The 27,589-nt window shown below is 29.8% G+C and overlaps 2 protein-coding genes and 1 pseudogene across 2 annotated transcripts; 1 reads left to right on the top strand and 2 right to left on the bottom strand.

The window, feature by feature from the left end:
* Positions 1–419: 419 nt before the first annotated feature.
* On the top strand, positions 420–2,089 carry LOC113380814 (DNA ligase 1-like). Its single transcript, XM_026619891.1, has 5 exons — positions 420–539; positions 642–882; positions 969–1,051; positions 1,189–1,241; positions 1,915–2,089. The coding sequence occupies exons 1-5, from the start codon at positions 420–422 to the stop codon at positions 2,087–2,089; spliced, it is 672 nt and encodes a 223-aa protein (XP_026475676.1).
* Positions 2,090–3,388: 1,299 nt separating this feature from the next.
* On the bottom strand, positions 3,389–25,638 carry LOC113380813 (annotated as a pseudogene).
* A 526-nt stretch (positions 25,639–26,164) lies between these two features.
* LOC113380815 (zinc finger protein 90-like) lies at positions 26,165–27,029 on the bottom strand. Its single transcript, XM_026619892.1, has 3 exons — positions 26,687–27,029; positions 26,566–26,639; positions 26,165–26,353 (listed from the first exon to the last, which is right to left on the bottom strand). The coding sequence occupies exons 1-3, from the start codon at positions 27,027–27,029 to the stop codon at positions 26,165–26,167; spliced, it is 606 nt and encodes a 201-aa protein (XP_026475677.1).
* Between the last annotated feature and the right edge of the window lie 560 nt (positions 27,030–27,589).

Raw genomic sequence — 27,589 nt, 5'->3', positions numbered from 1 at the left:
ATGATTGCGACTTTATTTTAGATGGAGAAATAGTAGCTTATGATTTAAAATCTAAAAAAATCCTTTCCTTTCAAACATTAACAACCAGAAAAAGAAAAAATGTTTCGCTTAAAAATATTAAAATAGCTGTGTGTGTTTTTACATTTGATGTTTTATTTTTTAAAGAATACTTAAAAGAAAAAAAGCTAGAAGAAAGAAGAAAAATTTTTACAGAAAATTTTAAAGAAATAGAAGGAAAGTTTATGTTTGTAAAGAAAATAGATTGTAACACTGTCGAAGAGATTGATCCTTTTTTCAATAAATCTATCGTGGATAATTGTGAAGGAATTATGATAAAAAATTTACGAGAGAATTCTGAATATACCCCTTCTAGAAGGTGTTATAATTGGATAAAACTAAAAAAAGATTATCTGACTGGGATGGCTGATTCTTTTGATTTAATTGTATTAGGATGTTATTATGGAAAGGGAAAACGTACTGGTAATTATGGAGGATTTCTAATGGGGTGTTATAATGACGAATTAGGTAAATTTGAAACTGTATGTAAATTAGGAACAGGTTTTAATGACGAAAAACTTTTATCTTTTTACAACAAATTCAGTCAAAAAATCATAGAATCTCCAATAAATTTGATTTTTAAGGAAGGAACACAACCCGATGTGTGGATCGAACCCGAAGAAATATGGGAAGTAGAGGCTGCAGGGCTTTCTTCCTCTCCAGTGTACACCGCTGGAAGCTCATCTCTAGGGAGTGGACTGTCTTTAAGATTTCCTAGATTTATTCGAGAAAGAGAAGATAAAAATGTTGATTCTTCCACAAATTCTTCTCAGATCGTAAAAATGTATTACAACTTAGAAAGAGGAGAGAATTTTGATTCATCAGGTGAATATTAAAGTATTTTTTCTAGTTTTTTTATTGGTTAATTTTTATTTTTAAAAGAAAATATTCTTAATTTATGCAATCCAAAGATGAAAAAATAGTGATTGGAGAGAATACAGATGTAACTGATCAGAAAAGTGGAGAGGTAATGGAGAAAAGTGAAGTAGAAGATGTAATGCCTCAGATCCATGCATGACCCAGGTCATTACAAATACAAACCTAAGTCAAAAATCTGTTCTTTTTTAAAAGAATGTATTTCTTACAAACTCTTGGTTCTTCTTTTTTTACTGTTTTTTGCTTTGTTTTTAGATGACAAAACCATTTCATTTTACACAACAAACATCTTTGACAGGCAAAATTTTGTATATTCTACCTCTTCTCACGAAATATTTTTTAACAGAAAAAAAGTTTTATTTTTTGCATTCTGGGCATATTTTTCAACTATAATCTTAGAATCAATCATATTTTTTGTGACAGATATGCTTTATCAAGAAAATATGAAACTCTTTACATTTTATTGACCAACTTAAATACCATTTCTTTTCATTTGGCATTTACAATTGTAATCTTTGTTTCTTTTATGCTTATTAATGACATTAATTTTTACATTTTTGATATTTCATTTTTACAATTAATTTGTGTTATTTTTTTAACTATTCTTCTTTTAGCTTTGCTAAAAATTCTTTTTAAGCAACTGTCAAGTGATTTGATAGATAGAAATTGTATTAACAATATGATAGACTGTATTTTTTTAGAAGGATTTTTAAAAATTCTTAGCGGATTAAACAGAAAATCAAGCAAAAGAAGAGTGTTTAGAAAAATAAATAGCCATCTTGGTTGTTTAAAGAATGATTATGCATATTTTGAAAGTGAAAATATTTCTCATTACACCAAATTAAAATTACACAAATATTTTAGCAAAATTTTTTTTTACTCTTTAATAGATATTCAAAATAATGACCTTGTTATAAAACATGTTGCTTATAAAACTTTTATTGATTTTTGTCAAAATAATCCTAATTTTGTATTTTTAAGGAGTGAACAATTAGTAGAATTAGAAGAAAATGAGTATGCCAGGTTAGAAGAACCAAATGAGATTATTTTTATAGAAAATGAAGAAAAAATGTCAACCATTTCTGAACCTAATTTTTATAGAGAAGATGAAAATGATGACACAGAGACAGAAGATATGCCAATACAAACAGGTTAGAAATATTAGAAATGTAGCATGTTAAATATCTAGCTAAATACACCCCAGTGCGGCCCATGCTAAGTACACAGTGTCGTGACAAGTAACGGTATGTGTGCACTTGTCACTAGTAGTTGTAGGCGCACCGAGACGCATCGAGGCACACTGAGAGGGTAGTTCGACTGCGTGCGCGAGAACAGGCAAGCACGTCGGTTATAAGAGAAAGAAGATATTGCATGAGCACATAAACACAAATTGCATCATTGCGACGGGGTCATGTCTAAGTATAAGTACAGGTCAGAAAAGGACATGACCACCGAAGACCAAGACGAGATGGGGAAAAGGAACGAACCATCGCAAACAGGGAAGATGGAACGAGATGGGAGAATGTCCACCACCTACCCCCAGAGCAACGAGGGATGGGCTTCGACGGACCTCCAGAGTATAAAACCAGAGCCCCGTTCCAGAATCTGTCTCTTTGCGGATCAGCTCTCAGCGTGCCAATAAGTCAGTACACTCAGTAGGAACACTTATTAAAAGCAACTTGAGAGAGTCTGAACCGACGTTCCAAAGTGGATATAGTACGTTGAGATACACGGAAATAAACACTCGAACGCTTGGTGACTGGCTCAATCTAGAAGCTTGGCTCCGATCCTTCCAGCGATAAGAAGACTTTCTTCTAAAACCTTGCATCTTGTCAGAATTCACTATATTTTGTAAATATCTGTATATATATATATATATTTAAATACAATACCAATACTCTGAAAGCCGTCTCAGTTATTTTACGGTACAATATATATATATATATATATATATATATATATATATATATATATATTGAAGAGACGTTAGTAATTAAATTTACTAATTAATAATTAAATGTAACCAATTTTTAATAATTCTTGAGTAGATTAGGGTTTTATTTTGAATACTTTTGAATACGAGAATTGGAACATTTGTAGCTCTTCGGGAAGTGTGTGAAATCAAAGAATTTATTAAGATACAAAAATTTATTTATCGCTTTATTATAATATTTCAGTTGTTGCTTGTTCAAGAGTTCAGGACTAACTAACTTATATTTTTACATTTTTAAAATGTTTCCAATATTTCTAGTTTTATGATAGCTCGCCGAAGGTACATGAGCTATCATAAACTTTTATTAAGGGTTGTCTGGCAGATGTACAAAATATTCGCAACATTTACCGTTACTTGGGAGTATACATCGTTCTAAGGAATTTACTTATGACCATTATTTATAATTATAAAGAACACAATTCTCAACACCTCCATCGTGAAAATTAAGCCGTCCTCGGCTTATTACATAACATTAGCGAATTTCAGGTTGTAATTAACTGGTACATTAATAACTAAAATCTTTATCTTAATAACTATGAGTTGATGCATAATGGATATAACAACTAAAGACATCAATTTTTATTTATATTTTAGTAAATCAAAACACTTAGCTAAACCTTAACATTAATATTATAAATTGGACTATTTTTTTAAATTCTAGATTTACATTTATATTACATATTTTAGATTTAGTTAGCTAAAAGCACTTAGCTAACCCTTAACATTAATATTATAAATTGGACTTTTTTTTTAAAAATTCTAGATTTACATTTACATTACATATTTTAGATTTAATTTATTTGTGAAAAGAAATATTATTTTTATTATTATTATTTAATCAATAAAATTTAATTGATAATTTGATTTATGTGCTAATTAACATTATTCTATGAGATTTATCAAATTAATTAAATGCAATTCAATAATAAGATTTTTTTTAGAAAATTTGATAAAGATTATGTTACTTTACTCGTTTGGTATAAACTTTTTCAATTTGTCGTTGTGCACTTGTACATGTTTATTATGGATCAAAATGGTACTATTTATACTATCGGTTTTTAATATTTTAAAGGGACCTTTCCATAGGGGCAAAAGTTTTTTGCATCGCCGCGGATACGGAGTTTCATCTCTCAAAAGCACATACTCATCGATCTCAAAGGTTTCAGGGTTCAAATTTTGATCATAGTTACTTTTAGTTTTTTCTTTATTACTCAGTAAATTCTGTCGAGCGAAACTATTCGCGTGCGATAACCGCGATTTTAACTCATTAACGTAAGTGTCGTAGTTATATTGAAATATAGGTTTTGCTATAGACAGTGGTAATTCTATTTTCCTACCAAAAACTAACTCGAAAGGTGTGTAATTTGTCGCGTTATGTATAGTTGTATTATGGATAAAAACTGCGTATTTTATGCATTTGTCCCAATCTGTTTGGGTTTTGTTAATATAAGATCTCAAGTTTTGAACATAATCCCTATGGATCCTTTCACAAGAGCCATTCGACTCAGGTCTGTACGGGGAAGTTGTTATCTTTTTAATTTTTAGTAATTTGCAAACGTCCTTGAATAAATTGCTAGTAAACGTGGTGCCTTGATCAGATAGAATTTCCTTAGGAAAGCCAAATTTTAAAATAATTTCTGAAACGAATGCATTTGCGACTGTCGAACTTTCTTGATTACAAATGGGGATGGCGCCTGCATATTTCGTTAAGTCGCATATAAATGTCAACAAATATTTATTTCCGGAGTCAGAAACGGGGTAAGGGCCGCAAATATCAATACAAATTTTTTCGAAAGGCTCGCGGGCTGTTGTTGTTATAACTAAAGGTTGCCTTGTTTTCTTACATACTTTATTTTTTTGACAATCAGGACATTTGCTTACATATGATTTAATTTGTTTTCGCATTTTTGGCCATTTGTATATGCTACGTATTCTGCTGAACGTTTTTTTATGGCCCAGATGACCTCCCGTATATTGTGATCTATGAAATTGGTTTAAAATCTTACTTATCTCATCCGGTGTTAGGTTTTCAATAATTTTGTCATAATAAATTTTTAATTTGATGTCGGTGTCTCTGAAAATGTATCGTAATAAAATTCTAAAATTTTCTATTGGTATGTGGCAAAAACTTTGAAATTGTGCGGGAGCTGGAATAGCAATGGATTTAATATTTTCTTGAATTAAATGAGCTTTTAGATTTAAGAGGCAATGGAAAAAATCTTCAAGTGTTGGCTGGGAATTCATGTTATTTACAATTGAGTAAAAAATTTGTTTTTGAGAGTAATTTAAGTTGAAAAAATCATGTGTTCCGTAATTAGCCAAATTGTTATTAATGTTACTATGTTGGAAAAAATCGAAATATTTAGTTAATTTATCATCGGGAGTTTGGTTTTTTATCACGAATATCAATGCGGACTCTTCATGTTTTAGGGATGTGAGAAAAACTTCATTCGATTCCTCGATATTGTTATTAATTATAACCGAGGTTTTAATAGTATTTAAAAAATTTTCAAAATTATTTTCGGAATTAAAATTGCATCTGCATAGAAGAGATAATTTTGGTTTAGAATCGATAGGAATAGATGAAATATTTTCATTAGAAGCTAATTCTTGAATATCAAAAAATGAGCGAGATAAACTATCAGCATTCGTATTAGATGATCCAGATTTATAAATTATATCGAATTCATATTCTTCTAAGGAAAGCCTCCAGCGCATTTGTCGTGAATTTGGATCTTTACATTTGTACAGGTAGATAAGGGGCATGTGATCGGTGTACAATTTGAATGGTTTACCATAAAGGTAAGGTCGGAAATGTTTTATGCTCCATACGATTGCTAAAAGTTCTTTGTCTATAGTAGAATAATTTTTTTCTGCGGGGTGCAAGGTTCGCGATGCATATGCAATTGGTAAATCTTTTCCTTCGACATTTTGAGATAGAACCGCGCCTAATGCAAAACCGCTTGCGTCCGTGGTTAATGAAAATTCTCGATCGAAATCGGGATACTGCAGTAAAGGTGGATTTATTAGTTTTTGTTTAAGTTCGTCAAATGCAAGTTCACATTCTTGGGTCCAATTAAATTTTGCGTCTTTTTTTAATAATTCGGTTAGAGGTAATGCAATTCGTGAGTAGTTTTGTATAAATTTGCGGTAGTAACCGGACAATCCTAAAAATATTTTTATTTCTTTTTGATTGGAAGGAGTGGGAAAGTTTTTTACTGAGGAAATTTTATCAGGATCAGGAGACACACCGTGTGCACCGATAATATGACACTTATCGGGTTGCAATTTTAGATTGTATTGTCGTAATTTTTCTAGCACTTCTAGTAGTTTGGTATTATGTTCTTCAAGTGTTTTCCCGTAAACTATTATGTCGTCCATATAAACTAGAGTTCTAATTCCTTGTATGCCCGACAAAACTGTATTGGTCAGTCTCTGTAAAGTCGCCGGTCCGCCCTTAAGTCCAAACGGTAACCGTTTATACTCAAAATGTCCGAAGTCAGTAGAAAATGCAGTTTTTTCTCGGTCAGTTTTATTTAGTAAAATTTGATGAAAGCCTTGAGCTAAATCTAGAGTCGTGAAAAATCGTGAGTTACCTAGTTGGTCAATAATGTCAGTGATGTTTGGTAGTGGGAAAGCGTCCGATTTTGTAATTGCGTTTAATTTTCTGAAATCGACGCAAATCCTCCATTTTTTATTTCCGTCAGTATCAGGTTTTTTGGGGACAATAATTAAAGGAAAATTCCAGGGACTTTGCGAGTTTTGAATAATATCGTCTGCTAACATCTGTGAAACTTGTCGGTGAATTTCTGTTTTATGAGCGTGCGGTAATCTGTAGGGTTTTATGTATATGGGTTTTTCGTCATTTTCGACGGGGATACTATGAGTAATCGTATTTGTATATGTCAGTTTGTCGTTTTCTAAATAAAACAGATCATGAAATTTTGTACAAATATTTAAAATTGAATCTTTTTCGAGATTTGTCATGTGATTAGTTTTTATGCATTGTAAAACTTTTTGTACTCTTTGATTCTTGTCATTATCATCAATTGTGTCGTTGTAATTTACGTTATTGAACAAACATTGAAAATCGATTGATTCTTGGTTAGATTTGATAGATTTATTTTTATTAAGATTTATAGAGTCGATTATATCAAAGTTGCTTAATAACTCGAAGTTTACGTCTTTTGAATTAAGGAATTGACGATCTGACGTAGGATTAATAACATTTATAAAAAAACAATTTTCAATAGGTTTTACAATGCAGTTAGCTAATATCAATCCGTTTTCATATTGTTTTGAAAAACATACTGCTTCGTCGTTTAACGCAGTTTCGATTTTTAATGTTGTTTCGGATCGAGGAGGGATTAAATGTTTTTCGAAATTAACTAAAGGGGTTGTAAACTCTTGGTTATTAATTTCTAGTGAAAATAATTTAGAATGATAATTAATTTTTGCTTTAAATTTCAATAAAAAATCTTTACCGATGATTCCTGAATATTTAATTGGAAGATTTGATACAACTTGAAACGGGAATTCTGTATTTTGTTCGGAAAATTTAAGGTTAATATAAGAAACGCCATGGGTTGTTAATGAATTTGATGTTATTCCAATTAGTTCAATTTTTTTATCTGTGTATACGAGAGTTTCTTTATCAATGTTATGAACTTTAATTAATGATATGTCACTACCGGTGTCTATTAAAAAATTATGAAAAGTATTTGGTAGCTGTGTAGTTTCTAAAATGATTGATTCATAACTGTTCGGAAAATTTAAATTTATATTGTTACAATTGCTATTTACATGAATGCCCGTCCCGGAACGGGCTCTGGCGAGTTTTTTGAACTTGAAGAAGGTGTATTCGATTGGATTTCATTATTTTCAGCTATCGGATTAGGATTATTAATAGATAAACAACTTTCCTGTTTTATTTGCGGAACCGTAGGGATTTGAGTTGGTTGGAAAAAATTTTTACGATTGGGATGCCTACATTGATCAATCGTATGACCGAATTTTTTACAATAATTGCAAATTATCTGTGAATTTTTATGTTCGGCTTTGAAAAAACAATTACCACTGCTATGACCTATTTTATTGCAAAAGTCGCATGTTAAAATTGAGGATGAATCGGTATCTTCGGCAATGGCAAAGTCTATGGCGTCATTTAAATTATCGAATCTACAACATTTTACTAAATTTTTCAATGGCATTTTCAGTCCATTGAGAAAAGTTCTGAGAGCCATTTCATTATAAACATTTTGTAAATTATCCGCGACTGTTTGATCGTGTGTATCACAATCTTTATCATAAATTCTGTACAATAGTTTATTAATTCTTTCACTGAAAGATTTTACCGATTCATTATGTTTTTGTTTATAATTTAGCAACTCTGCAAGAAGGATTGATACAGGAGTTTTTTCCGTATATTCTTTATACAAGAATAATTTTAATGAGTCCCATGAATAAATTTTGTTACGTATTATTTTTATAAGTACATGATTTGGAAATTTACTTTTTATGGTTAAAAATAGTTTTTGTGATTCACTGGCCTTTAAGTTTTCATTCAGTGAATCACATACATCGATAAAAATACGTACATCAGTTTCGTTTTAAATAAAATTCGGTAATATAGATAAGGCTAAATTTAAATCTAATAAGTTTTCATTCAAAATTGTAGATTCGTTCTCCATCTTGAATTTGTGATGATATATAAATTTTCTTACTTGAATTCCTTTGGATTATGATAGAGGGTTTTGTTCACCTTGATCGTCGCTCCAGGGTTGTAGATTTAAGTCCTGATTTGGTCCCACGTTTTAAACTTCAAAATCTTCCACTTGTTATTATTCTTTTTATTAAATCTTCCAGTTATTATTTTTTATTAGAATTATTTTGATGATTTTATATAGATTTTGATCGATTTATTTGATAAGCACTTTATTTTTGTATCACTTGATAATTTTGAGAGTTTGGTTATTTTTCACACACTTTTTGTTTTAATTTTTTAATTTATTTTATTAATTTGTACTCTTATCTCGGAGTTGGATCCCACCGCTGCCACCAAATGAAGAGACGTTAGTAATTAAATTTACTAATTAATAATTAAATGTAACCAATTTTTAATAATTCTTGAGTAGATTAGGGTTGTATTTTGAATACTTTTGAATACGAGAATTGGAACATTTGTAGCTCTTCGGGAAGTGTGTGAAATCAAAGAATTTATTAAGATACAAAAATTTATTTATCGCTTTATTATAATATTTCAGTTGTTGCTTGTTCAAGAGTTCAGGACTAACTAACTTATATTTTTACATTTTTAAAATGTTTCCAATATTTCTAGTTTTATGATAGCTCGCCGAAGGTACATGAGCTGGTTGACTTTATTAAGGGTTGTCTGGCAGATGTACAAAATATTCGCAACATTTACCGTTACTTGGGAGTATACATCGTTCTAAGGAATTTACTTATGACCATTATTTATAATTATAAAGAACACAATTCTCAACATATATATATATATATATATATATATATATATATATATATATATACTAGCAAAGTACAGAAGTCGTGGCAGAAATTACATAATTCTACTTACATTTTTGTTCAATAAAACTATCATTTTTCTGTTTACATCATACAAAAAAATTATATAAAAAATGCATAGCGCTGACAAGTTAGTTGTATAAATGTTAGTGCCAAATCTCTAGTGCTGTGTACACTTCTCTATATGTAACTAAACCAACGTAATATCCACTGATGATGACATTAAATTGAATGTCGAAACGTTTGGAAATAAAGATTATTTTATAAATCTTTGGCTTTTCTTTGTTTGATGTATCGCCCTCAAGAACTCACTCATATATATATATATATATATATATATATATATATATCTTATATATAAAATTCTTCTGTAACAATGTAAGTTTCATTAATCCTCCTAAACTATAGTACGGATTTTCATGAATCTTCCTGAAGTTTGTTCGGGAAATTTTCTAGAATGTTTTGATTCATAGAAATATAGTTAGATTGTAGATATAAATGGAAAAAAATACAAAAAAACGCTTATCATTGTTTGACCTTTAAAATATTTAAGGCATGGTTTGACATTAAAAACAAATGACAACTGTCATTTGCCAAACATTTCTATTCACTTATAGGCTAAGGCAATATTAAAATATAATAAATTCATGATTGTGAATAAAGAAAATGTAATGTCTGCATTATTATTGTCGAAAAGCAGCTGAGATGTGCCATAATTAAAAAAAAAGAGTGCGCGTAAGGATCACACGCGATTGAAGTAAAACTTTTAATATTGTATGAGTAGGCAATTAAGATAAAAATAAAAAAACATATTTGAATTTTAAAAATCATTTATTAATAATCACATATAACATCAATAACACAGTTTAAAACAACAGCGATAGATTAATTGCTAACATATTTCATATATGATATAATAGGTTTGTGATAACTGAAATGAGAGACATAAATTTTGCTTTGTAAACTATGTACATTTCTGGAGAAAACTGCATCAATAGTCGAGCCATACCTTGTGGTTGAATCAAATGGAGAATTATTCATTGTTAAATTAAATTTATTATTTAAAAAATCAATTAATGGTTGAGATTCTTCTGAACGAAAATTGACATTGAAATCTCCAGCAAGAATTAATGGTATCTCGTTGTGATTAGTGTTTAAAAGTTTTGCACCCTCATTAGAAAAATGAAGTAACTGCTGATGAAGAAATTCAATAATATTTGATATGTTTTTATTGGGAGAAATTTAAAGGACGACTATAATCAATGTTTGATTCTGTGTGTGTAATATCACCTACTTGTGTAATTTCATTAGGAATGTCCAGTAATATTGTTGGCGCAAGAAACTGCATAGAAGTGGCATTATGAAGAGTATCTGAACATGAATGATAGACAGCTACACCACCTGCTCTTGAGTTTGATCGTTTGTATTGAGTAACGCAGTAATAGTTCTGAATATCAATTCGTTCTTCATTATTAATCCAAGTTTCCGAAAATAACAAAAACGTACAACGTTGTAGCACTTTATCTAGCAGATCAGGCAAATGAGCTCGTAAACTTTGGCAGTTAAACGAAAACAATGAAATGTCGTTCAAACTTATTATCTCACTCAATTTTTCTTCTTGTGTTATTAATCTACAAGTTGAAAGTCTTTGGAATTCAGTTTTTAAGTCCATTAATCCTGCTGGCCGTTTTCTACCATTATAAATTTTTTTGTCGTTGTTTTAGAAATGATGAACAATCCATTAATGCTGGTAACTCGTGATAATGCAACATATAGAAGCTGCTGATTATGTGTTTTATTGTATTCATATACAATTTTATCAAAAGTACCACCTTGTGATTTGTGTATTGTGAGTGCACAAGCAGACACTAAAGGAAAATGATTTCTTTTGACAAATATGATTTCCTGAGAATCGGCACAGCTGTCCTACTGATATTAAGAGTTTGAATATGATGTGCAGCTTTTTTCCTAATTTTGTTACCTATCTTACCAGGAAATTCAAACCATAAACGTAGAAGTTCATCATTATCGCCACGTTCTATGTACACTAATTTTCCTACACAACCATTAGCTAAGCCATCACTCACATCAATATTAGTTGTTATTATGCAAAATTTATTCAGAACTAAAATTATTTCATACGGCAAACCCCCGGTATCAATAACCGATTTTTGTGAAACTGCTGACGAATGTATGATTGTTGATCTGTCGCATGGCAACCTACATAAATATCCGTGGCAGTAGATATTATTTTGTCTTCAACGAGATTCAATATAAATTTATTATATTCCATGACACATTTATTCTCTAAGAAAAGTCTTATTCCATGAGGACATAACATAAAAAACATGATTCAATTAATGCAAGTTCATATAGGGTTTAGCGCTCGACTTACGCGACATCAGCGCTTACGGCGTCGTAGTGTTCAACTTCACGTTGGCGTTTTCGTTGCATTTGTACGGATTTACACCCGTGTAGCCTAAAGAAATTTTTACACCCATATCGCGCCTAAAGAAGTTTTACTTCAATAACATAAAATGCAAATAAAATAACATGCGTCTGACAGTCTGACGCGCACGGCGAATCGTGTTCTCAACTGCGCGTGCTTTGCTTTTGCTTGCAATAATTTTGTTTGCGCACTTTGCTAACAGATTCGCCGTACGAATTCGTGCAAAGGAGACTTAGTGCATAAGTGATTGCGCTCAAAAGTATTCAATTTGCAGTCGTTTTGCCTTACTATACTAAGTCACAATACAAAAAAAATTACTTATTCAAAAAATTATTTAGAAGTTTCATTGTGTCAAAAATTTATTTGGTTGGCATTTTGTACGGAATATTTACTCAATGGAGCGCTTTGGGTCTGAACTTTTTTTTACTGTTTTCCAATTCGTCTGGAATTTTGGAATTAGGCTCATCTCACTCTCAAGTTCGAAAGTGAAAACAATTTAGACTCCTTTGCACTACCCGGGGGGATGCCATTTCTTTTCAGTGGTTTCAGTGGATAAAAGAACTAATTATAAAAGAAAAATGTTTAATAATGTTTTTCAAAAAAGTACATACTTTTCAAGTTACTGGCTACTGAAAATTTGTTTCTTTTTTGCGTTTTTCGTCGTTTTTTGCTAATATCTTCAAAAATATACATTTTAACGAAAATTATGTAATGAACAAAATTATATCAATAAAAATCCTAATAAATCGCTATTTTACAGTGTTCTAGGAACAATATTAAGTTAATTATGAAAATGGGTTTTTATAGTTCTCCAAATAAGCTTTAAAAGAAGTACTTCTGCGTGTAAAATGAGTGAGCTATCATGCAATTAAAAGACGCACACAATGTTTTTTTTTTCATTTAAATCAAATACTTTTTGAGTGCCATTTCCACCAAAATTAAAAATAATCGTTTTCCATCTAGAATTAGCTTGGTTTGAGAGATTTTGATGGATTCTAAAAAATACCATAACATTAGTACAAACGATTTTCAAAAAAACTCATGATTTCATAAAAAAAAATCCATTTAAAAAAAAACAATTTCTCATTATAATATCTCTGAAAGAATACGTATTAAAGTATATATATGAAAATTCAAGGTATTTTTCAGACTGATTATTGCTTTTTATTATTTTTTTGTTATACAAATATTGATAGAGTTCTAATTGTTTAAAGAGTGCGCGGTGGTCCAACCAGAGTGTCTTTCGAGCCCTTTAATCCTCCGCCGTTTCAAAATAAGAGAAGTTACGGCAAAACTTATAATAGAGAAAGTTGTAGCTCATTTAATCACCTTTAAAATAGTATATTACAACTTATGATAAAATCAAAATTAAAAGAGTTATAATCCAATTAATGCGGGGGTAGTGACGAAATGCAAATTGTTTTCACTTCTCAACTTTAGATTAAGATTAGCTGGGCATACGCTTTTTTCCTCTCCATTTACTGCAATAATTTTGTTGATAGTAGGTTGAATAGAGCACATGTGAACAAAATTTGACAAATTAATTCACTTCAAATATGAGCTTAAGTAATAATGTATATTGAATTATTAGTGTGAAAAATGCAATTTAGATATTAAAATACTAAAAGCCAGTTAAAATATGGTACGAAATTATGAAAATTGTAGGCAACATTATTGAAGCAATTATTTTGGGTAGAAAAATTCAAGATGATATTGTACCTTGACCGCATGCTATATATTAATTTTTTCTGAATTTGTTATACTTTTCAAAAGATTTCAATTTTCAACACGTGTATCTATGCTATGACAATAAATACATGGTGATAAATTTAGAAAATCAATGTTTTAGCCGTGAATAAACAAAAAATCATTCATTTAAACATCCACATCTACAGGTATGTCTAAAAATATTGTATAACTCTTAAATTCAATAAAATAAATTGAGCTATTATAAATAAATTTGCTCTATAAATCGCAGTGTATAATTTTTAATATATAATTTTATTGAACATATTTTAATATTTGTTAAAGGGATAATTAAAGTGTTAACTGTGGGAATTGAGAATAATCATTTTATTTGAAACAGTACTACATTTAACATCACTCATATATTGGTGTAAATAGTAACTCAAAAAACAATAATGATTATTTTCAACTGAACGGTATAAGTATTAGTATAGGATATTAAAAAACGTAGAGGTGGGTACAGGACAACGTCTGTCGGGTCATCTAGTATATATATAAAACCCTGCAAATATTTATGACGTTAAAAAATGTAATAAATAAAAGTACTTTAAATAGATTGCTGCAAAGCGTTAAATTGAATTTTAAAGTATACCGATTTGCTGTAGGGTCTTGTATTGTTAAAACGTGTTTTTTATAATTTAATTTTGAATAAATTTGCCAAATATAGTAAATAAATCGTACTAATAATTCAAAAGTTACACGTAATGTAAGCGCAAAGTACATGTATACTTTATTTATTCTTATAACAACTACAAAAAATCTGTGGTACATTTTTCTATAGTTTTACAGTTAACTCCTAAATTATCTAATTTATCTTAAAACTATCTTTAGCAAGTTAAAAGATAATGAAATTATCTGCGTTTTTCTCTAATATAGTATGCAAGTCTAAAAAACTTCCGTTACTTAAATATACAGTTAAATTAGTTGTGTACTATAAAACATCTTATACAGCCTGCACTTTATTGTTTTGAAAGTCATTTACACGTTTTCAATTGCATTTTAAAGTATACCGAGTTGATGTAGGGTCTTATATTGTAAGAAGGTATCGTAAATCATTCAATTTTGAATAAATGTTTCAAATACATCATTCAAATTAATTAATTTGTTCAGAAGTTACAAGAGATTTAATAAATAAATGCAACAACGAGTCGAGTCGATGTCGATTCGAATCGCGTCGTACTATATACAGTACAGTGGGTCAAAAAGTTTTATATGGTTAAAATGCTTGTAGGGTATCAAATGAAAGGTCTCGACGAGCACATCACGAATATCATAGTTATAGACCTTAAAAAACAATAGGGTTCCGTACTCTATACATTTAACAATAATCTAATGATTGTTCATTTTGAGCGCTATTTTAGAGTATGTCGAGTTACTGTAGAACATTACAATATCAGACAATATTTTAGATAATTTAATTGTGTACAAATTCGCCGAATACATCATTCACATAAATTGGAGGGTTTAAAAGTTACAAGAGTTTCAATAAATATGTGCGCAAACGAGTCGAGTCGAAGTCGAAGTCGATTCGAAGTTTTTTCGTACTATATACAGCACAGTGGGTCAAAATGTTCCAAAAAGTAAAATTGCATGTGGGGTATCAAATAAAAGGTCTCGACGACCACATTACGAATATTATACTAAAAAAACTTAAAAATCAACAGAGTTCCTTACCTTTTAACTAGTCACTTATTTAACTAGAACTTCACACTAATTTTCATTTTTTTCGTATTATATTAAAGTATAGCCAGTTGAGTTGCAAAACAACATTGTAAATTATTCAATTCTGAATAAATTTGCCGATTACATCATTTATATCAGTGATTTCCAAAGTGGTCCATATGGACCACCAGGGGTCCATGGCAACTTTTAAGGGGTCCACGGCGGCAAAAACAAAATTTGGGGGTCCACGAAATAAAAATGGGGGTCCACGGCAGTGGATTACAATACACCATGTTAAAATCTATTTATTTACTTTAAACGATAATATAATATATAGATTTACAACAAATCGTTTAATATAGTTGGCAATATTTAGAAATGATTCAAAAAGTAAAGAAAAATATTACATATTTATATAAGGTGTAGCATGTAGGCATCCGAGTTATCGTTACACTATACGCTGGCTGTTGAAAAGCTTATTTTTGGTAAGATTTTTGCCCTTAGAATTTATAAATACCAAATGTAGAGGTTTAAATGGCCATTTAACGAAGTGTGATATAGATACCACTTATTTGGATTCGATAAACAAAATTTTCTTTGAATTTTAGTTCTCTCAGCAACGAATTTGGACTCAAGTGATTTGAACTAAACTTTTAGACATTTAAATTACACAGATAATTTTGTGCTTTGGTGGACAGTAAATATAGATATAGTTTATTTCTGGGTTGGTTATTGAAGAAACTTGCTTATATGAAATGTTTACTGACAAATGTTATAGGTTTGGTAGTGCTTCATGATGTTTCTGATTATTATAGCAGTTCTACCGTCAGTTGTTCCACGTGGATTAATGTTGTAACTGGTTGCATGGCACCGTGCCTTAAGGCAAATTGCTGAAACTTCCCGTACCGTAAATTAATTTTTTTAAAAAACCTTTAAATTTTTTTGAAAACACTAAAAAAAAGATTTGAGAATTTTGAAATTTCTGAAAAAATTTGACTTTTCTGAAAAACTAGATTTTTTTTATATTACGAAATTTTTTATATGTAGGGTAGGGCGGGGCTAGTTGAGCATAGGAGCAAGTTGAGCAATCGAAATATCTCGAAAACTATTCACCGTCCGTTTAGGCATTATATGGCGGAAAGATAGAGGTTTGGAAGAAATAAACATCCCGCGATCGCTAGTGGCCGCTGGACAAATGAGTGAGGCTCACGGGCGTTTTGTTTATTTTGAGACCAAAAAGTAAAAAAGTAATTCATCACGAGTTTTTGTCTGGTTTAGTCAAATGTTATTTATTTTCAATGAGGTAAATGTTATTCTTCCATATAATTATAGTACATTTAATATCCACAGAGATTCTGGGTATAATTCTCACGTTTTTTTTATAAACTCACTTTTATTTTGAAAATCCGAGTTGGGGTTAGTTGAGCATAGTTGATAAATTTGTTCTGTCACTAAGACAATTACCATTAACTTCCAGAAATTAATTATTATTTTTAAGATTTAAGCTAAGTCTATGAGTAATAATATAAATAAATAATGATTTTAAACAAAAATACTGAATATAATGATAAAATATTCCCTAAGATACGATATTGTTTTGTTGATTCTACTTTTGATTAATTATTCAAAGAAAATTACTATAAGTTTTGTTTTCTCTATCAATAAAGACTATTAACATAGAACTGGTTATTAAAAACTAATTTTATTTCATCACTAATCGACATTGAACCTATGATTTCATTATAATCTCTTAGTGCTCAACTTGCCCCACCTATGGGGTACATTGAGCGTACTTGACTTTTTGCATTTAAACAGCTGTAACTTTTAAATTTTACTTATTGCCAAGAAATAGGTTTAACACTTTTGTTAAGCGATAAACAACAAATCCATTAAGCCGTATAGCAATTTATTGAGACTTTTCATTGAGGAGCTACATCCGTTTAAGTAAAAAGTTGCTCAACTAGCCCCGCCCTACCCTACTTTCAATTTTTCTGAAAATTTTGAACTTTTTTGAAAGCAATTGTGCTGCGTGGCTGTTTTAGAGAAAAAATATCGTAAGCATCGCATCGCAGTCTAACGGATTAAAATTTCTATAACATATCTGATAATTTGATATGCATTTGTCTAATGATCATTTTTGACCGCCAGATGGCACTTTTTCACTTTTTTCACTCATCTCTGAAACCGCTAGACGTGCCTTCGCAAAAATTATTATACTATATATAAAAATGTTCATTTTCGATTTTTTCGCGATTACTATAATTATAGTAAAAATCAAATTTTTACTTAAAAAAAGTTAGCAAAGCGTATTTTCGAAAATAACATATGATCAATTTGATGATGTATTAAAAATAATTATAATGCCGCTATTTATTACTTAAGTTTTGAAACTAAACTCATTATATATTTATCTCAGCAAAGTCCATTTTAAATTCATTTTATTGCTCGATATATTGAGTTGAGCATAGGACGATCTGTTAATAGTATCACAGATAACAAATATATGTTACGTGGTAAAAAGATACAATTTAAAAATACAATAAAAAACATTTTGTTCATAAATATTTTTTTCAAATCACAATTGCGGACTTTTAGTAAGAAATTGATTACTCGATTATATGTTACAATCATCTTTTACCATGCTATATTTTTTTTCGCATTTGAGACTTTTATAAAAGTTTGTTCAATTTTCTTCATAATTAGCTTGAAAAAATTACTATTGGCTTGTTTGTTTTTTTTTTTTAATTTTATGAAATTAAATTCGCCTTTGGAATTTTGTATTTAGCAATTTTCTCATTCATAACGTTTTGTCACGAGACAATTTTGTAGATTTTTGAAAATATCTGAACAACGGTTAAAGTTAGAACAAAATTTCGTTAGAACAGAACTTGTAGCTTATGAAATTTTGAATAAATTTGTCTCAATACACATTTTTCCAAATGTATTTTTAACGAGATTTTCAGACCAAAAACTAAGTACAACACTATATGATTTGTTAATGAATCATTTTATATATAAAAAGTATATAAATAATTTATTTGTTTATACTTTCTTTACAATTTGTTGATAAAATTAATAATACTAAATATAAATAAATTTATTATAAAACAAACTTAATCTACATATATTAGACAAGTTTAATAAATAATACCAAATTTATCCCTGCTTCACATTTGCGCACTATTTATTTTTTCTTTCCTTATCTTTGTTATTAAAATGATTAATAATCATTTATTTATAAACAAATGCAATTGTTTATAATCGAATAATCATATTTATAAGAACCTTTGGACGTTTCGATTTATTTTTCGAGGCGCAATTAATCCTTTTTTATTACAAACAAAATCGAATAAAAATGAATCATCTTCTGAAATTACTAGTTATAGACTATATACTAGTTATAGACGGAGGGCTGGTGGAAAACTCGGTAACATTGTAAAGAAGAATTTTTTGTTATTTTTTAGTAATGTGTACTTATATTTTTATTGTTAATGTTAACTTAAATAGTGTTAAAAGAGCCTTAAAATTGTTGATTTTGGATTTTTGAAAGTAGCAAAATTTCCATAAGTTTAAATAGATTTAAAAATGTTTTGGTGAGTTTGTTTGGAAATTTAGTAAATTGATTTGAACTTCAAAAGATTGACCTAAAAGTTTTGAAGAATATCATGCAACTTTTAAGTTTGTTTTGAATTTTTTTGGGGACCTATTTAAGACATTTTGGGGTTGATTTTATATTTTAGAGATTTAAAAAAATAAAAATAGGACGATTTTCGTGTATAGTGATAAAATTTATGGTCTGAAAAAATATTACACCAGCTTTCTTACTATGAAGTGATTTTAAACCTCTATATGAGTCACCTCTTGTTGTATGTGTATTACACATAGAGAAATGACTCAGGTGCAACATGGAGCACGTTTTTTATATTTATTATTTGTATAGGAAGAACTCGGATTTATTATTTTAATTTCGTTGTTTACTTGACCTAAAAATATTTAGGAGACCCTAATGCAACTTTGGATACTCTAAAACAAATAAATTTCGGAGAATTTTGGTGTAGATTTAGGATCGAAGTGTAAAAAGCACTTTCGATGTTCAAGATCGAATATCTGTTAAACTAATTGTTTTAGCAAAAATTTGCATAATACCAAAAATGTGCAGAATTGTCTACAACTTCTTCTTACAAATATTTAGGCTTATTAAATATGAAATATAGAAATTAAAATATTTAGGCTAGTATCAAATGTTGTGCCCGCAAGGGACTTTCGGTAACAATTTTGAACATTTAAATTAAAGTAATTCTTAAACCATTTTTGTGCTAAAATAATTGCAATCTATACAAATCGTGCAAAATTTATTTCTGTACAAAATTTGTGAACACGTGAAAACTGTATATTTAATACAAAACGCGATAATAATAAATAAAAACTAAAATTTTGTTTCTTATACATTACTGATTTTGCTTTAAAAAAGTGTCATATCAATATTTAATAAAATTTGTGAAAAAAGGTAAAAAAATACATTGTGCTTAATTTAATTAGCAATAAAATTTGCTACACATTAGATAATAATATATAATGAACACAAATGAAAATATTTTGATAAAACTAAACTTTCGTATCACCTTACATTTTTAGAGTATACTAAAATAGTTGCAAAATTATTTAAAATATTATTAAATACTTAAATTCACACACATAATATAACTTTAAGCAAATGTTTTAATTTTTATTAATATAGTTCTATTATTATACGTTGTTTGCATGCAGAATAGTGCAACATTGCAACATTTAACTGTTGCAATTTGTAAGTTTGTAGTTTGGCAAATGCACATGGTCATCTCCTGAACTAAACTCCTGAATTTTAGGGAAGTACTAAAACGTTAATTAGTGTATATTAAGTTTGGGGTAAACAAGGAAAGTGCATTTTGCCCTAAACATTACACTGTGTAGATACATAAATTGTATAATAATATAGATACATTTGTATAATAGTTTCTAATGAAGGCAACAATTGATATCCTCGAAACGTTAGTAATATAAAAAATAACAAAAATACATTCGAATAATTCAATATGTAACTCCAAATTTATATACATAAACTAAATTACATGCAATTATAATAAAAAATGTAGTTTTTTTATCAAAATATCGCACAAATTCTAAAAAAATATTTATGTACAATTGTTCCTTATACATATATACATACATTATTAAAAAAAACTGCATCCAAAAATATCAATTTTCAACGATTTTACAGCTGTCCCATTTAAAACCGGTACGCCCAATTTGCACTTAACCTAAAACGAGGCCTAGATCCAGGTTGAGTGCAAATTTGGCGTACCGGTTTTAAGTGGGACATCTGTAAAATCGTTGAAATTTGATATTTTTGGATGCAGTTTTTTTATTTATGTATATATGAATAAGGAAGAAGTATACATACATATTTTTCAAAATTTATTTTTTATAAAAAACAATATTTTTATTATAATTGTATGTAATTTAATTTATATATTAATTTCGTGATATATATACAATTATATAAAGTGGACATTGTTAAAATCGTTGGTTGAATTAAGAATAACTTATGTAGTAAGTAATTATTGATTGTTTTTAGTAGTTTTTGAAGATATTGATGTTTTGTTAAGTCAAAACGTGCTGAAGTTTGTGTAAAATTGTAAAAAGATGATGTTTTGGTCAAAAATCGTTTTGAACTTGTAAATTTTGTTTTTAGGTATGAATGTGTAAGAAGAACTTGTTGGCAATACAATTTTCTAAGATTTTTATATGTAGCAAATTTTAGTTAGCGTAATTTGTTTAAGAGATATTTGGTTCTGAATATTAAAAATAATATTAGAAGTACTGAAGTAAAATATGTTAGATACAAAATTTTATATAAGTATGTTTATTTTGATTTGTTTGTGTTATAAGGTTTAAATGTGTAAGGAGATGTTGTAGGCAATTGAATTATGCATATTTTTTGTATTTTGCAAATTTTTGTTAAACTAACCGGTTTAAGAGATATTTGGTTTTGAATACTAAGAATAATATTAGAAGTACTGAAGTAAAATGTGGCAGGTACAAAATTTTATATTAAGTAAGTATATTTAGATTTCTGTGTGTTGAACAGTATAAATGTGTAAGGGGATGTTGTAGACAATGCAGTTTTCTAAGTTTTTTATATTTTAAAAATAAATAATAAAAAAATCAAAATATTCTAAAGTTGGAAAGTCTAGTTTTCATAAAGCTTTTAAAACTTTAAAGCTTTTAAAACTTTTAAATTACTATATATGAAGTTCCAGCAATTTGCTTTAAGAGATAATGCTTATTTTATTTTACCTCTCCTCCAAAATGTGGACTTCTAGGCCTAGAATTTGATACTCGTTGAGGTTTAACCAAGTTAGACATTTCATTGCTTTGAAGACATTGAGGTCTTCTAGATCCATACAATGCAAAATATAAATCTACCAGATCACAACGTAGTCTTGTATCATGAGACAACATGCCACTGAAAATATAAATAAACATTAACCATTGCAGAGTTATGTATTATATACAAATCTAATCTTACTTGATATTATTCCAAATCCTTCGTATCCCACCTATGCCTGTGTCCTTTCTCAAAAGGCGGTTTATCAATTAGCATTCTAACGAGAGCATGTCTGACCCCTGGGGTCTCTATTTGTCTCTACTACATCTGAAAGTTTGTTCAAGTCATCTCGCCTGCCATCAACTCGAACAAAATCCACCAGGAATTCTAGAGCTGCCAATCGAACATCTAAGGAAAGACAAAATGTAAAAATGTGTTCTATAATAAATCAATCATTGGCAATTTGAAACTACCTATATACTGTCCATATTCTGCATATGCCTTAATGTAGGCCTGCTTGGCAAATCCCACATTTTTGTAATTTTCTGATAACTTTCAAGCAAGACACGGATACTGTGTTTTTATAACAAGGCAGAACCTTTTCTAAATTTAGCATTCTTGTGATTTCTTCCAAAACCAGTTTTGTGTCTGCAGATAGTGATTCTGCAGTTATGGGAGCACCCTAGAAATAAAAATAAACATTGATATAATATAAATGATTGAAATTTAGCAGAATGAAATATAAAAACGTATATTATGATAAATAAATAAATATTAATTTATATATATATATATATATATATATATATATATATATATCAATTATACTAACCTGGTGCACCATAGAAACAACTGGTGTAACTGTGTTTCCCAAAGCATCAACCAATGCAGCTCTATAGTAACAATCTGAGTAATGATTTTGAGTTATTGTATTTGAATAGTTCTATTAAAAATCTTATTACTCCATGAGGACAAATGCCATGAGCATTTCTGAGACTCGTGGAAATAAAAATTGACAGTGTTACTTATACGAGTGCCCCAAAACCCAACTTTGCTTTGCATCGAACTTTATAAAATGCTTGCTCATTCTCAATAGTGACAATCAAAGCCATTCGCGAGGCAGGAGTTGGGTAGCATTCCAATGCATCAATCGCTTCCATCTGAGCAATGACATCACGCTTATGTCTCAACTGGTACTGCCATTGGTAATCTGGCTGGTCGATTTGAGTTGATCTAAGTAAGAAGAGTCATCTCAGGATCCAGGCGAATCCAGAGAACTGGAGAATCACTGTGAAAGAAAAAATATATCAATATGGATATAAAAGCAGAAAATATAACTTTACTTTACTTACTCCATAGCGCTCAAATTCATATCAACTTCTTCTCCTGTACACAAAGGAATCTTTTTCTTTTTATTTCTATGACTCTTGGAATGACAAGTGATGTCAGCTTTAACAACTGTATTTTCAATTTGTAAAGTATGTTTAAAAGTTCCATCAAGTTCTTGCAAAGTAACTAGCAATGGACCAACATATTTTCTAATACCTCTTTGACTAACTGCATCCTGTCCAATTTCCAACTCTACAGTATTTCTAAAAAGGAATTAAATTGAGAAAATTCATTTACTTTTTAATTAATGCAGAAAACAGATGGCAAGATTTCTGATTATCACCTTTTCCTATTAAAAACTGATGTCAGCGAAAATCTGGCATGTCCACCAGTCCTCACCCACTGATCAACAAAAACAGCCATATCTTTGCCGGTAACAGTAAATATAGCTTTTGTGAAGACATTTGTAGAAATTAGCATATGATGCCATAATCCACTGCCTTAAATATAAGAATATAAACAAAAATCATAATATGTAATAAGTTAATTAAATGTATTTTACCAATTTTCTGTGTAGAAGCATTCGTAGCCAAAGCTAATTGTTTGTTAAACACTTGCAGCAGTAATTCTTGACCAATCCGATGTTCCAACATTCTAATGACTAAATGAGCCTTTTTTCTCATTGCCTAAAAAATGCATTAATAAAATGCATCCAACATTAATAAAATGCGTGTGATCATATACCTGTATATACTTTGGTGACATAGTATGCAGACTTCTGGTAGGGAAATGGTGTACATTCTGTCCATTATTTTGAGCCACTGTAGCATGGTGATTGCCTCCTCGTCCTTGGGGCCCTCCAGCACCTGTTACAGGAGATGTGCCAGAGGCAGCGGCAACAGGAAGAGGTGCAGGCGCTTGGCTGGGATCCAAAACTATATCACCATACTGTTCTTCATAAGCCACAACCTAAAAGCCAGAACAATGTAAAATAATACATCAAAGTAATATGACAATATAATCTGTTACTTACATCCAACAATTCCTGTCTAACCCACTCTCTGTAATCATTATTTCCAAAACATTTCTTCGAGTACAACCCACATAGATATTCAGCAATTCCTTTATTGAGCCAGGTGTCAGACCAGCTCTGCATAGTAATGAAGCAGCCAAAGAATTGTTCAGCTATTGCTTGAGACATTGCTTTCCTGGTTATATAAGTTTGTACAATTATAGCTATGGAATGAAGCAAATGAGTACTCAGAATGCTCATGGTAGTGTAGGCAGCTACATCTTGAACAGTCTAAAAAGAATAAAAGGGGATTTATTTTACAATCTATAAATTAAATTAAATTCTAAAGAAACTTTATTCACCTCATCAACAAAAACTTGCTTATAACAAGGATATGGATATCTTGTAGCTAAAGTTTCCTCATAAAACTCAAAAGCTTCATGCATATATCGAACAGAGTTCTTCAATAATGGCATTAGTTGTGGTAGACAAAAGTGGGTCACTTCGTGCATATGGGGGTCCACATAAGTTTCAAAAGGTCTAGAATGAAAAAAAAAGCACAAAGTTATTGATAAATAATACAATATTGATATATCTAGTCCATACCCAACAGCTAAAGCAATATTAGGAGCACAAGCAGGAGTATTTAAAACATAATGGTAAGTCTTCCTCCTCATATCAGGCGTCATAGTAATTTCTACAAGATCACCACAAGAGACAGCTGTCATTGCTGCGTCAACAGTAAACTCAAGACTCCAAGTACAAGGCTCTGCATAAGAATCCACGCAAGGAAACCAGAGTCTTGATGAGTTTTCATGTGCATAGGTGTACATATGAGCTGCCCTCCAAAAAAAACAATCATAAAAATACTGCCAGTTATATTGTGATTTTCTTTCACAAACCTCTTCCATGGTGCCTTCAGTTTCAGGCACAACAAAATGCAAGCCACCTTGAGGTTGCTCTAAAGAAAATTCTATTCCAACTCTTAAACCTCTACCTTCACCAATGAGATGGCTTGCTTCATGGGGCACATTGATAAATAATTCTCCTGCATTACAATCAGGATCTATATTTTGAGCAGCCGCTAAGTGACACTTGGAAAATACCTCAAAAAGACCTCCTGGTAATAGAAAGGATATTTATCAACAATCCTACTAGTAGAAATTGATAATTATGGGTAAAAACATAGAACAACTTACGTCTTTGAATCATTTTTGCAGATATCCAAAAAGGGATCAAAATATTGAAAAGTAGCCTCACAATCGCCTAATGTGACTCTATAAATTCTACATTGCTTAGCATTTAGTTTAATGCTTCTCAAATTGTCTTTCAAAGGTACTATTGTCAATTCCACGAAGCCCTATTATAAAAATGAGTACACAAATTTTTGTAGTTTGATAAAATAAAGTGAAAATTATTTGTATTTAATATTTACAATTATGCTCTTCCTCTCGAAGCTAATACCAGTCAAACTTAATATTTGATGAGCTGTAAAATAAATATTTTTAATGAATTTATATATCTAAACACCTGCAAATGAAAACTTGGTAGACTACTTATAATTTAAACGGTCTGGAATTATCCACTGAACGTTCTTTCTTCATTTTTGACTAAATTAAAACTTAAATATACAAATTTAATATTAAAAAATAAATTTATTAAACATTATTATTGCAAAGTTTGCTTCTAGGTTACAAACGTCTTGTTGAATGTTGATATCAAAAGCCTTCCAGTGATGCCAATTCTGTCATGTCATAACAATGAAAATCGTAATGTATACATGCTGCCAACACAAGAACAATATAACGAAAATTTGTAAATGAGGCAAATTTAAAATTGACAATCACAGTAAGACACATTAAATAACATATTATTGCTAATAAAATCGATATATAATTTAACTAAAACTACTAGATGTAAGTAGCATTTTGCCTTGAGGCAAGTTGCATGAACTGATATCACTAAAAAATCTGTAATTAAATTAATTATAATGCACAACCAAGTGCTTGTATGTCCTAAAAGCTTATGATCAATATATAAATGTGTACATCAATTTAAACAATACTAGAATAATCACAATAATTAGAGCAGGTTTACAGAAATAACCGTTTATAAATATTTCACTGGCTTTCACATGAGCACCCAAGTGTCTCTTCTCATATACTTTATATTTTGAGCTTTATGGTTATTTAAAGTTTTTGATGCATGAAGAGATTTGCTACATGTTTCACATTGATAAGGAAATTCTCTAGAATTGATAAACTTGTGTGCATTTAAAGCATCAGATTGTGCTAATGATTTATTGCATATTCCACATTTCTGAAGAAAATTTCCAGAATGATTAGTCATATGTTTTTTTAAACTATATACGGAACGAAATAGTTTGTTACATATTCCACAGTTATAAGGAAGATCTTCAGAATGAATAAGCATGTGTTTCTCTAATCGAATCAATCGTGTGAATGTTTTATCACATATTTTGCAGATATGTTGCTGTTTTCCAGTATGAGTGAACATATGTCGTTTCAAACCTTTTGGTGAGCGAAAGTTTCTGTTACATATATTGCATTTGCAAGCAAGTTCTCCAGAATGAATTGGCTGTTCTCTGTTATGAGCAATATGTTGTATGAGTGTACATATGTCGTTTCAAACCTTTTGATGAATGGAAGTCTCTGTTGCATATTTTGCACTTCAAAAGAAGTTCTCCGGCATGAATTGGCAGTTCTCTGTTATGAGCAATAATATGTCGATCTAAATGGTGTCTTAAAGCAAATGCATTATCACATATTGTGCATACGAAAGGGTTTATAGGAGCCTGCATTAATTCCTGTTTGATTTCTTCCTCTACAGTTATTTTAGAATTCATAAATCTTTCCAGACATGTTTCTCCATTCTCTGAACAAGATTCAGACTTAATATCCTCTTCATTTTGAGGATCTTCTGCTGAATATTCTAGTGGTTCAATTTTAATCGAGGTAGTTTTTTCTTCTGACATTATTAGATATTTTACCTGATTATAACAGAGAAAACAGTTGTGTACTAATTAATCATGTATTTTAATCAATGATATTAAATTTAACTAATTTAAGGTGATACTTGCAGCATAAGGTTAGGAATTTTTCCCGTCGTAACATTTTAGAAAGAAATGTTTTGATATGGTTTTGATAATCATCTTCAATCTTATCATCTCAACAGGAATATTTTTATAAATTACTTTTATTTTTATAAATTACTCCATTTATGTATAATGTCTATTTTAATGTAATGTAAATAATAGAAAGTTTATTTTGTACGTCAAAATAATCGTCATGTCAATGTTGGCCACATTGCCGCCATGTTAGAATTGTTCACACGCAAAGAATCCTCAAACTGTGATGGCCAAATGGTATCTTTAAACAAACTTATACCTGCAATTATTTAAATTATTACATATTGTGTACGTCTCAAGAACGCCTAATACTTTATTCCAACCTTTAGTGAATTTCTAAAAATCATAGAACTTCTTGTCCTTTTCAGGAACGCCTTTTTGTAAGACTTTTTGTCTGTTCTAGTTTG

This window comes from Ctenocephalides felis, unplaced genomic scaffold, assembly GCF_003426905.1.
Source record: "Ctenocephalides felis isolate EL2017-DRISC unplaced genomic scaffold, ASM342690v1 CF-g0.4_SCAFFOLD_02386, whole genome shotgun sequence".
Classification (NCBI taxonomy): domain Eukaryota; kingdom Metazoa; phylum Arthropoda; class Insecta; order Siphonaptera; family Pulicidae; genus Ctenocephalides; species Ctenocephalides felis.
This window is presented reverse-complemented; position numbering and strand designations above follow the sequence as displayed.

Excerpts from the sequence above, each read along its gene's own strand:
- LOC113380815 (XM_026619892.1), bottom strand. The coding sequence starts at position 27,029 with ATGTCAGAAGAAAAAACTACCTCGATTAAAATTGAACCACTAGAATAT. Across the intron at positions 26,640-26,686 it reads AGACTTCCATTCATCAAAAG|AGAACAGCCAATTCATTCTG; the intron begins GTTTGAAACGAC and ends TGCTCATAACAG. Across the intron at positions 26,354-26,565 it reads AAACTTTCGCTCACCAAAAG|AAATGTGGAATATGCAATAA; the intron begins GTTTGAAACGAC and ends AATTTTCTTCAG.
- LOC113380814 (XM_026619891.1), top strand. The coding sequence starts at position 420 with ATGGCTGATTCTTTTGATTTAATTGTATTAGGATGTTATTATGGAAAG. Across the intron at positions 540-641 it reads AATTAGGTAAATTTGAAACT|GAAGGAACACAACCCGATGT; the intron begins GTATGTAAATTA and ends TTGATTTTTAAG. Across the intron at positions 1,242-1,914 it reads TCTTTGACAGGCAAAATTTT|GAGTGAACAATTAGTAGAAT; the intron begins GTATATTCTACC and ends TGTATTTTTAAG.